Raw genomic sequence first — 14,354 nt, 5'->3', positions numbered from 1 at the left:
GACTGTTTGTGGACTGCGTGTGGACTGTGCCATCTTTGAGGTCTGTCTGAGGACTGTGAGGAGTGTGTGTGGACTGTCTGAGGGCTGTGTGTGCGTGGACTGTCTAAGGAATGTGTCGACTTTGAGGACTGTCTGAGGACTGTGTGTGGACTGTGTGAGGAGTGTGTGTGGACTGTGTGTGTGGACTGTCTGAGGACTGTGTGTGGACTGTCTGAGGACTGTGTGTGGACTGTCTGAGAACTGTCTGAGGGCTGTGAGAGGGCTGTGTGTGAACTGTGAGAGGAGTGTGTGTGAACTGTGAGAGGGCTGTGTGTGGACTGTGTGAGGACTGCGTGTGTGGACTCCGTGTGTGGACTGCGTGTGTGGACTGCGTGAGGACTGTGCCATCTTTGAGGTCTGTCTGAGGACTGTGAAGAGTGTGTGTGGACTGTGTGTGGACTGTCTGAGGGCTGTGTGTGGACTGTCTGAGGGCTGTGTGTGATCTGTGAGAGGACAGAGGACTGCGTGTGTGGACTGTGTGTGGACTGCGTGTGGACTGTGCCATCTTTGAGGTCTGTCTGAGGACTGTGAGGAGTGTGTGTGGACTGTGTGGATTGTCTGAGGGCTGTGTGTGGACTGTGTGTGGATTGTCGGGGGACCGTGTGTGATCTGTGAGAGGACTGTGTGTGGACAGCTTGTGGCTACTACTAAGGCCCCCTCCAGCAGTGCACCCCCCTCCCCCCCCGCAGGGCCACTGGATAATGTATCCGTGGCTGCTGCATTCTCCGCATGATTATAGTTTTTCTGCATTTGTAGGGTCATCTGTCTTCAGAGTTTAACAAAAAATTGTTTCGAGCTCAAATGGATTAAAAGCTGGTAAAAGCGCAGACACAGAAATCAGTGGCAGTGGAGTCCCCCCACGGTGACCTGGCAGTGGAGAGACACCCAAGAGCCACCCAAGTTGACCTGAGAGTGTGGAGCCACCCAAGGTGACCTGGCAGTGGAGAGCCACCCAAGGTGACCTGGCAGTGGAGAGCCACCCAAGGTGACCGGGCATTGGAGAGCCACCCAAGGTGACCGGGCATTGGAGAGCCACCCAGGGTGACCGGGCATTGGAGAGCCACCCAGGGTGACCTGGCAGTGGAGAGCCACCCAAGGTGACCGGGCAGTGGAGAGCCACCCAAGGCGACCCGACAGTGGAGTCCCAACCAAGGTGACCTGGCAGTGGAGAGCCACCCAAGGTGACCGGGCAGTGGAGAGCCACCCAAGGTGACCCGACAGTGGAGTCCCAACCAAGGTGACCCGACAGTGGAGTCCCAACCAAGGTGACCTGGCAGTGGAGAGCCACCCAGGGTGACCGGGCAGTGGAGAGCCACCCACGGTGACCGGGCAGTGGAGTCCCACCCACGGTGGTCTGGCAGTGGAGACCCGTCCAAGAGCCACCCAAGGTGACCTGAGAGTGTGGAGCCACCCAAGGTGACCTGGCAGTGGAGAGCCACCCAAGGTGACCGGGCGGTGGAGAGCCACCCAAGGTGACCGGGCAGTGGAGAGCCACCCAGAGTGACCTGGCAGTGGAGAGCCACCCAAGGTGACCGGGCAGTGGAGAGCCACCCAGGGTGACCGGGCAGTGGAGAGCCACCCAGGGTGACCGGGCATTGGAGAGCCACCCAGGGTGACCTGGCAGTAGAGAGCCACCCAAGGTGACCGGGCAGTGGAGAGCCACCCAAGGTGACCTGGCAGTGGAGAGCCACCCACGGTGACCGGGCAGTGGAGTCCCACCCACGGTGACCGGGCAGTGGAGAGCCACCCAAGGTGACCGGGCAGTGGAGAGCCACCCAAGGTGACCTGGCAGTGGAGAGCCACCCACGGTGACCGGGCAGTGGAGTCCCACCCACGGTGACCGGGCAGTGGAGAGCCACCCAAGGTGACCTGGCAGTGGAGAGCCACCCACAGTGACTGGGCAGTGGAGAGCCACCCACAGTGACCGGGCAGTGGAGAGCCACCCAAGGTGACCTGGCAGTGGAGAGCCACCCACAGTGACCGGGCAGTGGAGAGCCACCCACGGTGACCGGGCAGTGGAGAGCCACCCACGGTGACCGGGCAGTGGAGAGCCACCCACGGTGACCGGGCAGTGGAGAGCCACCCACGGTGACCGGGCAGTGGAGAGCCACCCACGGTGACCGGGCAGTGGAGAGCCACCCACTGTGATGTCACAGACTGTGCCGCATTATGCCTCATAACTTGCCTTTTGTTGCTGCATCATTGAGTGAAGTTTGACACATAATGGGGTCGTCCCCACTGAGCCATCAGGGGCTCTGGCCCCGGGGAGCAGCGCAGACCCCTGCAGTGAAATGGGTGAAAACAAACCGGAGTGGAAACGGGGCGGTGTTTGCAACCAAGACTTGGGGTGTCCGTGTGTACCAGGCTGGCACCTGGGCCCAGTGAGGGGTGAACACAGACCTGTGAGGGGCACCCCATGGAGGACCCCCCACCGACCCCTGCTGCCCCAGGACCCCCCAGTCATCCCTTCTCTCCCCAGGACCCCCCAGTAACCCATGCTCTCCCCAGGACCCCCAGTCACCCCTGCTCTCCCCAGGACCCCCCAGTAACCCATGCTCTCCCCAGGACCCCCCAGTAACCCCAGCTCTCCCCAGGACCCCCCACCGACCCCTGCTCTCCCCAGGACCCCTCAGTAACCCCTGCTCTCCCCAGGACCCCCCAGTAACCACTGCTGTCCCAGGACCCCCCAGCATTGTGAGTATGTCCACATCACACAGGGGTACGGCGCCCCCCACCGACCCCTGCTGCCCCAGGACCTCCCAGTAACCCCTGCTCTCCCCAGGACCCCCCAGTAACCCCAGCTCTCCCCAGGGCCCCCCAGTAACCCCAGCTCTCCCCAGGACCCCCCAGTAACCCCAGCTCTCCCCAGGGCCCCCCAGTAACCCATGCTCTCCCCAGGACCCCCCAGTAACCCCAGCTCTCCCCAGGACCCCCCACCGACCCCTGCTCTCCCCAGGACCCCTCAGTAACCCCTGCTCTCCCCAGGACCCCCCAGTAACCACTGCTGTCCCAGGACCCCCCAGCATTGTGAGTATGTACACATCACACAGGGGTACGGCGCCCCCCACCGACCCCTGCTGCCCCAGGACCTCCCAGTAACCCCTGCTCTCCCCAGGACCCCCCAGTAACCCATGCTCTCCCCAGGACCCCCAGTCACCCCTGCTCTCCCCAGGACCCCCCAGTAACCCCAGCTCCCCCAGGACCCCCGGTAACCCCAGCTCTCCCCAGGACCCCCAGTAACCCCTGCTCTCCCCAGGACCCCCCAGTAACCCCAGCTCTCCCCAGGACCCCCCAGCATTGTGAGTATGTACACATCACACACGGGGTACGGCGCCCCCCACCGACCCCTGCTGCCCCAGGACCTCCCAGTAACCCCTGCTCTCCCCAGGACCCCCCAGTAACCCCAGCTCTCCCCAGGGCCCCCCAGTAACCCCAGCTCTCCCCAGGACCCCCAGCGACCCCACAGGAGGTGCCACCCCATGGAGGACGCATTGTGAGTATGTCCACATCACACAGGGGTACGGCGCCCCCCACCGACCCCTGCTGCCCCAGGACCTCCCAGTAACCCCTGCTCTCCCCAGGACCCCCCAGTAACCCCAGCTCTCCCCAGGGCCCCCCAGTAACCCCAGCTCTCCCCAGGACCCCCAGCGACCCCACAGGAGGTGCCACCCCATGGAGGACGCATTGTGAGTATGTCCACATCACACAGGGGTACGGCGCCCCCCACCGACCCCTGCTGCCCCAGGACCCCCCAGTAACCCTAGCTCTCCCCAGGACCCCCCAGTAACCACTGCTCTCCCTAGGACCCCTCAGTAACCCCTGCTCTCCCCAGGACCCCTCAGTAACCCCTGCTCTTGCTAGGACCCCCAGCGACCCCTGCTCTCCCCAAGACCCCCAGCAACCCCTGCTCCCCCTAGGACCTCCAGGTCCCTAGTGACCCCTGCTCTCCCCAGAACCCCCAACGACCCCTGCTCTTGCTAGGACCCCCAGCGACCCCTGCTCTCCCCAGGACCCCCAGCGACCCATGCTCTCCCTAAGACCCCCAGCGACCCATGCTCTCCCTAAGACCTCCAGCGAACCATGCTCTCCCCAGGTCCTCCAGCGACCACTGCTCTCCCCAGGTCCTCCAGCGACCACTGCTCTCCCCAGGTCCTCCAGCGACCCCTGCTCTTCCTAGGTCCTCCAGCGACCCATGCTCTCCCTAGGACTCCCAGCGACCCATGCTCTCCCTAGGACTCCCAGCGACCCATGCTCTCCCCAGGACTCCCAGCGACCCATGCTCTCCCCAGGACTCCCAGCGACCCATGCTCTCCCCAGGACACCCAGCGACCCCTGGTCTCCCCAGGACCCCTAGCGCCCCCACGCGACCCCTGCTCTCCCCAGGACCTCCAGGTCCCTAGTGACCCCTGCTCTCCCCAGAACCCCCAACGACCCCTGCTCTTGCTAGGACCCCCAGCGACCCCTGCTCTCCCCAGGACCTCCAGGTCCCTAGTGACCCCTGCTCTCCCCAGGACCCCCAGCGACCCATGCTCTCCCTAAGACCCCCAGCGACCCCTGCTCTCCCCAGGACCCCCAGCGACCCATGCTCTCCCTAGGACCTCCAGCGAACCATGCTCTCCCCAGGACCTCCAGCGACCACTGCTCTCCCCAGGTCCTCCAGCGACCCCTGCTCTTCCTAGGTCCTCCAGCGACCCATGCTCTCCCTAGGACTCCCAGCGACCCATGCTCTCCCTAGGACTCCCAGCGACCCATGCTCTCCCCAGGACACCCAGCGACCCATGCTCTCCCCAGGACACCCAGCGACCCCTGGTCTCCCCAGGACCCCTAGCGCCCCCACGCGACCCCTGCTCTCCCCAGGACCCCCAGCGACCCCTGCTCTCCGTAGGACCCCCAGCGACCCCTGCTCTCCCTAGGACCCCCAGCGACCCCTGCTCTCCCTAAGACCCCCAGCGACCCCTGCTCTCCCCAGGACCCCCAGCGACCCGTGCTCTCCCTAGGACCTCCAGCGACCCATGCTCTCCCCAGGACCTCCAGCGACCACTGCTCTCCCCAGGTCCTCCAGCGACCCCTGCTCTCCCCAGGTCCTCCAGCGACCCCTGCTCTTCCCAGGACCTCCAACGACCCATGCTCTCCCTAGGACTCCCAGCGACCCCTGCTCTCCGTAGGACCCCCAGCGACCCCTGCTCTCCCTAGGACCCCCAGCGACCCCTGCTCTCCCTAAGACCCCCAGCGACCCCTGCTCTCCCCAGGACCCCCAGCGACCCATGCTCTCCCTAGGACCTCCAGCGACCCCTGCTCTCCCCAGGACCTCCAGCGACCACTGCTCTCCCCAGGTCCTCCAGCGACCCCTGCTCTCCCCAGGTCCTCCAGCGACCCCTGCTCTTCCCAGGACCTCCAGCGACCCCTGCTCTCCCCAGGACCCCCAGCGACCCCTGCTCTCCGTAGGACCCCCAGCGACCCCTGCTCTCCCTAGGACCCCCAGCGACCCCTGCTCTCCCTAAGACCCCCAGCGACCCCTGCTCTCCCCAGGACCCCCAGCGACCCATGCTCTCCCTAGGACCTCCAGCGACCACTGCTCTCCCCAGGTCCTCCAGCGACCCCTGCTCTTCCTAGGTCCTCCAGTGACCCCTGCTCTCCCCAGGACCTCCAGCGACCACTGCTCTCCCCAGGACCTCCAGCGACCACTGCTCTCCCCAGGTCCTCCAGCGACCCCTGCTCTTCCCAGGACCTCCAGCGACCCATGCTCTCCCTAGGACTCCCAGCGACCCCTGCTCTCCACAGGACACCCAGCGACCCCTGGTCTCCCCAGGACCCCTAGCGCCCCCACGCGACCCCTGCTCTCCCCAGAACCCCCAACGACCCCTGCTCTCCCCAGGACCCCCAGCGACCCCTGCTCTCCCTAGGACCCCCAGCGACCCATGCTCTCCCCAGGACCCCCAGCGACCCATGCTCTCCCCAGGACCTCCAGCGACCCATGCCCTCCCCAGGACCTCCAGATCCCTGGTGACCCCTGCTCTCCCCAGGACCCCTAGGCCCCTGATGACGCATGTTCCACCAGAGCCCCCAGTGCCCCACCCAAAGGACTCACTCCCACTACGAACCCCTCTGCCCCCCACCCCCAGAGGCTGCCAGGGGTCCGCTGGGCACTCACCTGCCCCTGTGGTCCGGCTGGCCAGGAGAAGGACCATCGCCCAGAGAGCGGCTTCCATGGTGCAGGTGGGGGGTCCGGGGCCCCTGCGGCGGTGGCACCTCAGGGGCAGAGGAGGGTGAGGGCAGAGGAGGTCTGGGTGAGGTCTCAGAAGGGCCCGGTGTGAGGGGAGAGAGGGCTGATAGAGAAGGGATGAGTGAGGGCTGATGAGGGCTGAGTGAGACAGGGAGGACTGAGTGAGGTCTCAGAAGGGGCCGGGTGAGGGGAGAGGAGGGCTGGGTGAGGGCAGAGAAGGGCTCCGTGTGAGGGCAGAGAGGGCTGAGTGAGGGCAGAGAAGGTCTGGGTGAGGTCTCAGAAGGGGCCGGGTGAGGGCAGAGGAGGGCTGGGGGAGGGCAGAGAGGGCTGGGTGAGGCAGAGAGGGCTGCGTGAGGTCTGAGAAGGGCCCCGTGTGAGGGCAGAGAGGGCTGAGTGAGGGCACAGAGGGCTGAGTGAGGGCAGAGGAGGTCTGGGTGAGGCAGAGAGGGCTGACTGAGGTCTCAGAAGGGCCCCGTGTGGCCCCCGCACAGCTCCGGCTCAGCGGCTGTAGCTCCTGCTCCGTCGGCGGCCTCCGCAGCACTGAGCTCCCCCCGCACTGAGCTCCAGGCACAGCTCCTCGGGCGGAGCAGGAGGCAGGAAGTGACCGAGGCGCTAGGAGCCGCGAGCATCTGCCAAACACGGGAGGAAATGCCGGAGCTGCCGGCGGCGTGCGAGGGGGGCTGGAGTAAACAACCCCGCCCTCACAGACCCTCACAGACCCCCGAGCTTCACAGACCCGCACAGACCCCCCCGACCCTCACAGACCCAACTGACCCTCACAGACCCCCTGACCCTCACTGACCCCCCGACCCTCACAGACCTCCCAGACCCCCCACCCTCACAGACCCGCTCAGACCCCCGAAACTCACAGACCTCACAGACCCACTGACCCTCACAGACCCCCGAGCTTCACAGCCACCCCGAGTGTCACTGACCCCCCCGACCCTCACAGACCCCCCCACACTCACAGACCATCACAGACCCACTGACCCTCACAGACCCCCGAGCTTCACAGCCACCCCGAGTCTCACTGACCCCCCCGACCCTCACAGACCCCCGCACACTCACAGACCATCACAGACCCACTGACCCTCACAGACCCCCGAGCTTCACAGACTCCCCCCGAGCCTCACAGACCTCCCAGACCCCCCACCCTCACAGACCCGCTCAGACCCCCGAAACTCACAGACCTCACAGACCCACTGACCCTCACAGACCCCCGAGCTTCACAGACTCCCCCCGAGCCTCACAGACCCGCACAGACCCCCCCGACCCTCACAGACCCAACTGACCCTCACAGACCCTCACAGACCCCCCCACACTCACAGACCATCACAGACCCACTGACCCTCACAGACCCCCGAGCTACACAGACTCCCCCCGAGCCTCACAGACCCGCACAGACCCCCCCGACCCTCACAGACCGAACTGACCCTCACAGACCCTCACAGACCCCCGAGCTTCACAGACCCGCACAGACCCCCCCGACCCTCACAGACCCAACTGACCCTCACAGACCCTCACAGACCCCCTGACCCTCACTGACCCCCGACCCTCACAGACCTCCCAGACCCCCCACCCTCACAGACCCGCTCATACCCCCGAAACTCACAGACCTCACAGACCCACTGACCCTCACAGACCCCCGAGCTTCACAGACTCCCCCCGAGCCTCACAGACCCGCACAGACCCCCCCGACCCTCACAGACCCAACTGACCCTCACAGACCCTCACAGACCCCCGAGCCTCATAGACCTCACAGACACCCTGACCCTCACTGACCCCCCGACCCTCACAGACCTCCCAGACCCCCCACCCTCACAGACCCGCTCAGACCCCCGAAACTCACAGACCTCACAGACCCACTGACCCTCACAGACCCCCGAGCTTTACAGACTGCCCTGAGCCTCACAGACCCGCACAGACCCCCGACCTTCACAGACCTCACAGACCCACTGACCCTCACAAACCCCCCAGCTTCACAGACCCCTGAGCCTCACAGACCCGCACAGACCCCCCGACCCTCACAGACCTCACATACCCACTGAACCTCACAGACCCCCCACCCTCACAGACCCTCACAGACCCCCGAGCTTCACAGACCTCCCCCGAGCCTCAAAGACCCGCACAGACCCCCGACCCTCACAGACCTCACAGACACACTGACCCGCACAGACCCTCACAGACCTCACAGACTCACTGACCCTCACAGACCCCCCGAGCCTCACAGACCGGCACAGACTCACTGACCCTCACTGACCCCCCGACCCTCACAGACCTACCTCACAGACCCCCAATCCTAACAGACCCTCACAGACCCCCGAGCCTCACAGACCCGCACAGACCCCCTGACCCTCACTGATCCCCCGACCCTCACAGACCTCCCAGACCCCCCACCATCACAGACCCACACAGACCCCCGACCCTCACAGACCTCGCAGACCCACTGACCCTCCCAGACCCCTGAGCTTCACAGACTCCCCCCGAGCCTCACAGACTCGCACAGACCCCGCGACCCTCACAGACCCACTGAACCTCACAGACCCCACGAGCCTCACAGTCCCGCACAGACCCCCCGACCCTCACAGACCTCACATACCCACTGAACCTCACAGACCCTCACGGACCACCGAGCATCACAGACCTCCCCCGAGCCTCAAAGACCCGCACAGACCCCCGACCCTCACAGACCTCACAGACCCACTGACCCTCACAGACCCCCCCTGAGCCTCACAGACCGGCACAGACCCACTGACCCTCACTGACCCCCCCCCCCCGACCCTCACAGACCTCACAGACCCCCATCGTCACAGATCTCACAGGCCCTCACAGACCCTCACAGACCCCGAGCCTCACAGACCCGCACAGACCCCCCGACCCTCACAGACCCCCCGACCCTCACAGACCTCAAAGACCTCAAAGACCCACTGACGAGCACAGACCACCCGACCCTCAGCAGACCTCACTGACCCACTGACCCTCACAGACCTCACAGACCCCCTGACACTCACATACCCCTCTGACACTCACAGACCCACTGACCCTCACCGACCCACTGACCCTCACAGACCACCCCACCCTCCCAGACCCCCGAGCTTCATAGACCTCGCCTGAGCCTCACAGACCTGCACAGACCCCCTGACCCTCACAGACCTCACAGACCCACTGACCCTCACAGACCCCCGAGCTTCACAGACCCCCTTGAGCCTCACAGACCCCCCGGCCCCCACAGACCTCACAGGCCCACTGACCATCACAGACCCTCACAGACCCCCGACCCTCACAGACCTCCGACCTTCACCGACCACCCAAGCTCCACAGACCTCCGACCATCACAGATCCACTGGCCCTCACTGACCCCCGACCAACACAGATCCACTGACCCTCACAGACCCCCGACCCTCACACACCCTCGAGCCTAACAGACCCCGAGCCTCACAGACTCCCAAGCCGACCCTCACAGACCCACTGACCCTCACAGATTCTCTGTCTCACACACCTCTGCTGTCTCACACACCTCTGCTGCCTCACACATCCCTGGTGTCTCATACACCGCTGCTGTCTCACACACCTCTTCTACCTCCCACATCTCTGCTGTCTCACACACCTCTTCTACCTCACACATCCCTGCTGTCTCACACATCCCTGCTGTCTCACACACCTCTTCTACCTTCACACACCCTTGCTGCCTCACACACCTCTGCTGTCTCACATACCTCTGCTGTCTCACACACCTCTGCTGTCTCACACATCCATGCTGTCTCACACACCCCTGCTGTCTCGCACCCCCCTGCTGTCTCACACATCCCTGCTGTCTCATACATCCCTGCTGTCTCGCACACCCCTGCCATCTCACACACCCCTGCTGTATCACACACCTCTGCTGCCTCACACCCCCTGCTGCCTCACACATCCCTGCTGTCTCACACACCTCTACTGCCTCACACATCCCTGCTGTCTCACACATCCGTGCTGCCTCACACACCCCTGCTGTCTTTCACACCTCTGCTATCTCACACACCTCTGCAGCCTCACACACCTCTGCTGCCTCACACACCCCCTGTCTCACACACCTCTGCTGACTCACATACCCCTGCTGCCTCACACACCCCTGCTATCTCACACACCTCTGCTGTCTCACACACCCCTGCTATCTCACACCCCCCTGCTGTCTCACAGACCCCTGCTGTCTCACACACCTCTACTGTCTCACACATCCCTGCTGTCTCACACACCCCTGCTGCCTCACACACCCCTGCTGTCTCACACACCTCTGCTGTCTCACACACCTCTGCTATCTCACACACCCCTGCTGTCTCACACACCTCTGCTGCCTCACACACCTCTGCTGCCTCACACACCCCAGCTGTCTTACACACTTCTACTGTCTCATCCCCCCTGCTGTCTCACACACCCCTGCTGTCTCACACACCTCTGCTGTTTCACACATACCTGCTGTCTCACACACCTCTTCTACCTCACACACCCCTGCTGTCTCACACACCTCCTCTACCTCACACATCCCTGCTGTCTCACACATCCCTGCTGTCTCACACACCTCTTCTACCTCACACACCTCTGCTGTCTCACATCCCTGCTGTCTCACACACCCCTTCTGTCTCACACACCCCTGCTGTCTCACACACCTCTGCTGTTTCACACATCCCTGCTGTCTCACACACCTCTTCTACCTCACACACCCCTGCTGTCTCACACACCTCCTCTACCTCACACATCCCTGCTGTCTCACACATCCCTGCTGTCTCACACAACCCTGCTGTCTCACACACCCCTGCTGTCTCAACCACCTCTGCTGTCTCACACACCCCTGCTATCTCACACATCCCTGATGTCTCACACACCTCTGCTGTCTCACACACTTCTACTGCCTCACACATCCCTGCTGTCTCACACACCTCTGCTGCCTCACACACCCCTGCTGTCTCACACACCTCTGCTGTCTCACACACCCCTGCTATCTCACACATCCCTGCTGTCTCACACACCTCTGCTGTCTCACACACCCCTGCTGTCTCACACACCTCTGCTGTCTCACACATCCCTGCTGTCTCACACACCTCTTCTACCTCACACACCCCTGCTGTCTCACACACCTCCTCTATCTCACACATCCCTGCTGTCTCACACATCCCTGCTGTCTCACACAACCCTGCTGTCTCACACACCCCTGCTGTCTCAACCACCTCTGCTGTCTCACCACCCCTGCTATCTCACACATCCCTGATGTCTCACACACCTCTGCTGTCTCACACACTTCTACTGCCTCACACATCCCTGCTGTCTCACACACCTCTGCTGCCTCACACACCCCTGCTGTCTCACACACCTCTGCTGTCTCACACACCCCTGCTATCTCACACATCCCTGCTGTCTCACACACCCCTGCTGTCTCACACACCTCTGCTGTCTCACACATCCCTGCTGTCTCACACGCCCCTGCTGTCTCACACACCTCTTCTGTCTCACACACCCCTGCTATCTCACACACCGCTGGTGTCTCACACACTCCTGCTGTCTCACACACCCCTGCTGCCTCACACACCTCTGCTGCCTCACACATCCCTGCTGTCTCACACACCTCTGCTATCTCACACACCCCTGCTGTCTCACACACCTCTTCTACCTCACACACCCCTGCTGTCTCACATATCCCTGCTGTCTCAAACACCTTTGCTGTCTCACACACCCCTGCTATCTCACACACCCCTGCTATCTCACACACCTTTACTGCCTCACACATCCCTGCTGTCTAACACACATCTGCTGTCTCACACACCCCTGCTATCTCACACATCCATGCTGTCTCACACACCTCTGCTGTCTCACACACCTCTACTGCCTCACACATCCCTGCTGTCTCACACACCTCTGCTGCCTCACACACCCCTGCTGTCTCACACACCTCTGCTGCCTCACACATCCCTGCTGTCTCACCCCCCCCTGCTGCCTCACACACCCCTGCTGTCTCACACACCTCTGCTGTCTCACACCCCCCTGCTATCTCACACATCCCTGCTGTCTCACACAGCTCTGCTGTCTCACACACCCCTGCTGTCTCACACACCTCTACTGCCTCACACATCCCTGCTGTCTCACACACCTCTGCTATCTCACACACCTCTGCTGCCTCACACACCCCAGCTGTCTCACACACCCCTGCTGTCTCACACAACCCTGCTGTCTCACACACCCCTGCTGTCTCACACATCACTGCTGTCTCACACACCTCTGCTGCCTCACACATCCCTGCTTCCTCACACACCCCTGCTGCCTCACCCCCCCTGCTGTCTCACACACCTCTGCTGCCTCACACACCCCTGCTGCCTCACCCCCCCTGCTGTCTCACACACCTCTGTTGCTTCACACACCTGTGCTGCCTCACCCCCCGCTGCCTCACACACCTGTGCTGCCTCACACACCCCTGTTGCCTCACACACCCCTGCTGTCTCACACATCCCTGCTGCCTCACACACCCCTGCTGTCTCACACACCATGCCCCAGATCCCTGCTGTCCGCTATCTCACACACCTTTGTTTTCTCACACCCTGCTGTCTCACACTCCCTTACATATGTAACATGTGTAGTGTGAATCATTAAAATGAGCAGTGCATGTGTGTAATACATTCAAATATGCAGTGGAAAGAGTGTGATACATTGAAACGTGCAGTGTTGTACATGTGCTCCACTGACGTGCAGTGTATATGTGCAATGCGTTGAAATATGCAGTGGAAAGAGTGTGATACATTGAAACGTGTAGTGTTGTACATGTGCTCCACTGACGTGCAGTGTATATGTGCAATGCGTTGAAATATGCAGTGGAAAGAGTGTGATACATTGAAACGTGCAGTGTTGTACATGTGCTCCACTGACGTGCAGTGTATATGTGCAATGCGTTGAAATATGCAGTGGAAAGAGTGTGATACATTGAAACGTGCAGTGTTGTACATGTGCTCCACTGACGTGCAGTGTATATGTGCAATGCGTTGAAATATGCAGTGGAAAGAGTGTGATACATTGAAACGTGCAGTGTTGTACATGTGCTCCACTGACGTGCAGTGTATATGTGCAATGCGTTGAAATATGCAGTGGAAAGAGTGTGATACATTGAAACGTGCAGTGTTGTACATGTGCTCCACTGACCTGCAGTGTATATGTGCAATGCGTTGAAATATGCAGTGGAAAGAGTGTGATACATTGAAACGTGCAGTGTTGTACATGTGCTCCACTGACGTGCAGTGTATATGTGCAATGCGTTGAAATATGCAGTGGAAAGAGTGTGATACATTGAAACGTGCAGTGTTGTACATGTGCTCCACTGACCTGCAGTGTATGTGTGCAATGCGTTGAAATATGCAGTGGAAAGAGTGTGATACACTGACATGGTCAATGACTGTTGTGCATTGCAATGTGCAGTGTAATAAGTGTGATGCATTTAAAAATGCAGGATCGCACGTTGAAATGAGCAGTGCAGCAGTGCAGTGACTGTGATACTTTGAAATGTGAAGTGTTACACAGTAAAATTCTGCAGTTCAAATGTGTGTCGCATTGAAATGTGCAGTGCAATGAATGTCATACACTGAAATGTAAATACACTTACAGTATGAATCCCACTTACAGTACAAAACACACAGTATAAATCACAGTTACAGTACAAAACACACAGTATAAATCCCATTTACAGTATAAAACACACAGTATAAATCACAGTTACAGTAAAACACACCTTACAGTATAAAATACACCTACAGTATAAATCCCACTTACAGTATAAAACACACAGTATAAATCACAGTTACAGTATAAAACACACAGTATAAATCACAGTTACAGTACAAAACACACAGTATAAATCCCATTTACAGTATAAAACACACAGTATAAATCACAGTTACAGTACAAAACACACAGTATAAATCCCACTTACAGTATAAAACACACAGTATAAATCACAGTTACAGTAAAACACACCTTACAGTATAAAATACACCTACAGTATAAATCCCACTTACAGTATAAAACACACAGAATAAATGCCACTTATAGTAAAAGACGCTTACAGTATAAATCACAT

General features: G+C 60.7%; 1 protein-coding gene across 1 annotated transcript in view; it reads right to left on the bottom strand.

The window, feature by feature from the left end:
- The window catches only part of ENG (endoglin), a 186,963-nt gene extending 180,074 nt beyond the window's left edge, over positions 1-6,889 (bottom strand). The window contains exon 1 of the mRNA XM_069236953.1: positions 6,191-6,889. Within this exon, the coding sequence (XP_069093054.1) occupies positions 6,191-6,248 (58 nt within the window). The 5' untranslated portion in view covers positions 6,249-6,889. The remainder of the gene's footprint in view (positions 1-6,190) is intronic.
- Positions 6,890-14,354: the final 7,465 nt, after the last annotated feature.

Source organism: Pleurodeles waltl, chromosome 6 (assembly GCF_031143425.1).
Source record: "Pleurodeles waltl isolate 20211129_DDA chromosome 6, aPleWal1.hap1.20221129, whole genome shotgun sequence".
In the NCBI taxonomy this organism is placed as follows: Eukaryota; Metazoa; Chordata; class Amphibia; order Caudata; family Salamandridae; genus Pleurodeles; species Pleurodeles waltl.
The sequence above is the reverse complement of the archived record's forward strand: the minus strand, read 5'-3'. Positions and strand labels throughout refer to the sequence as shown.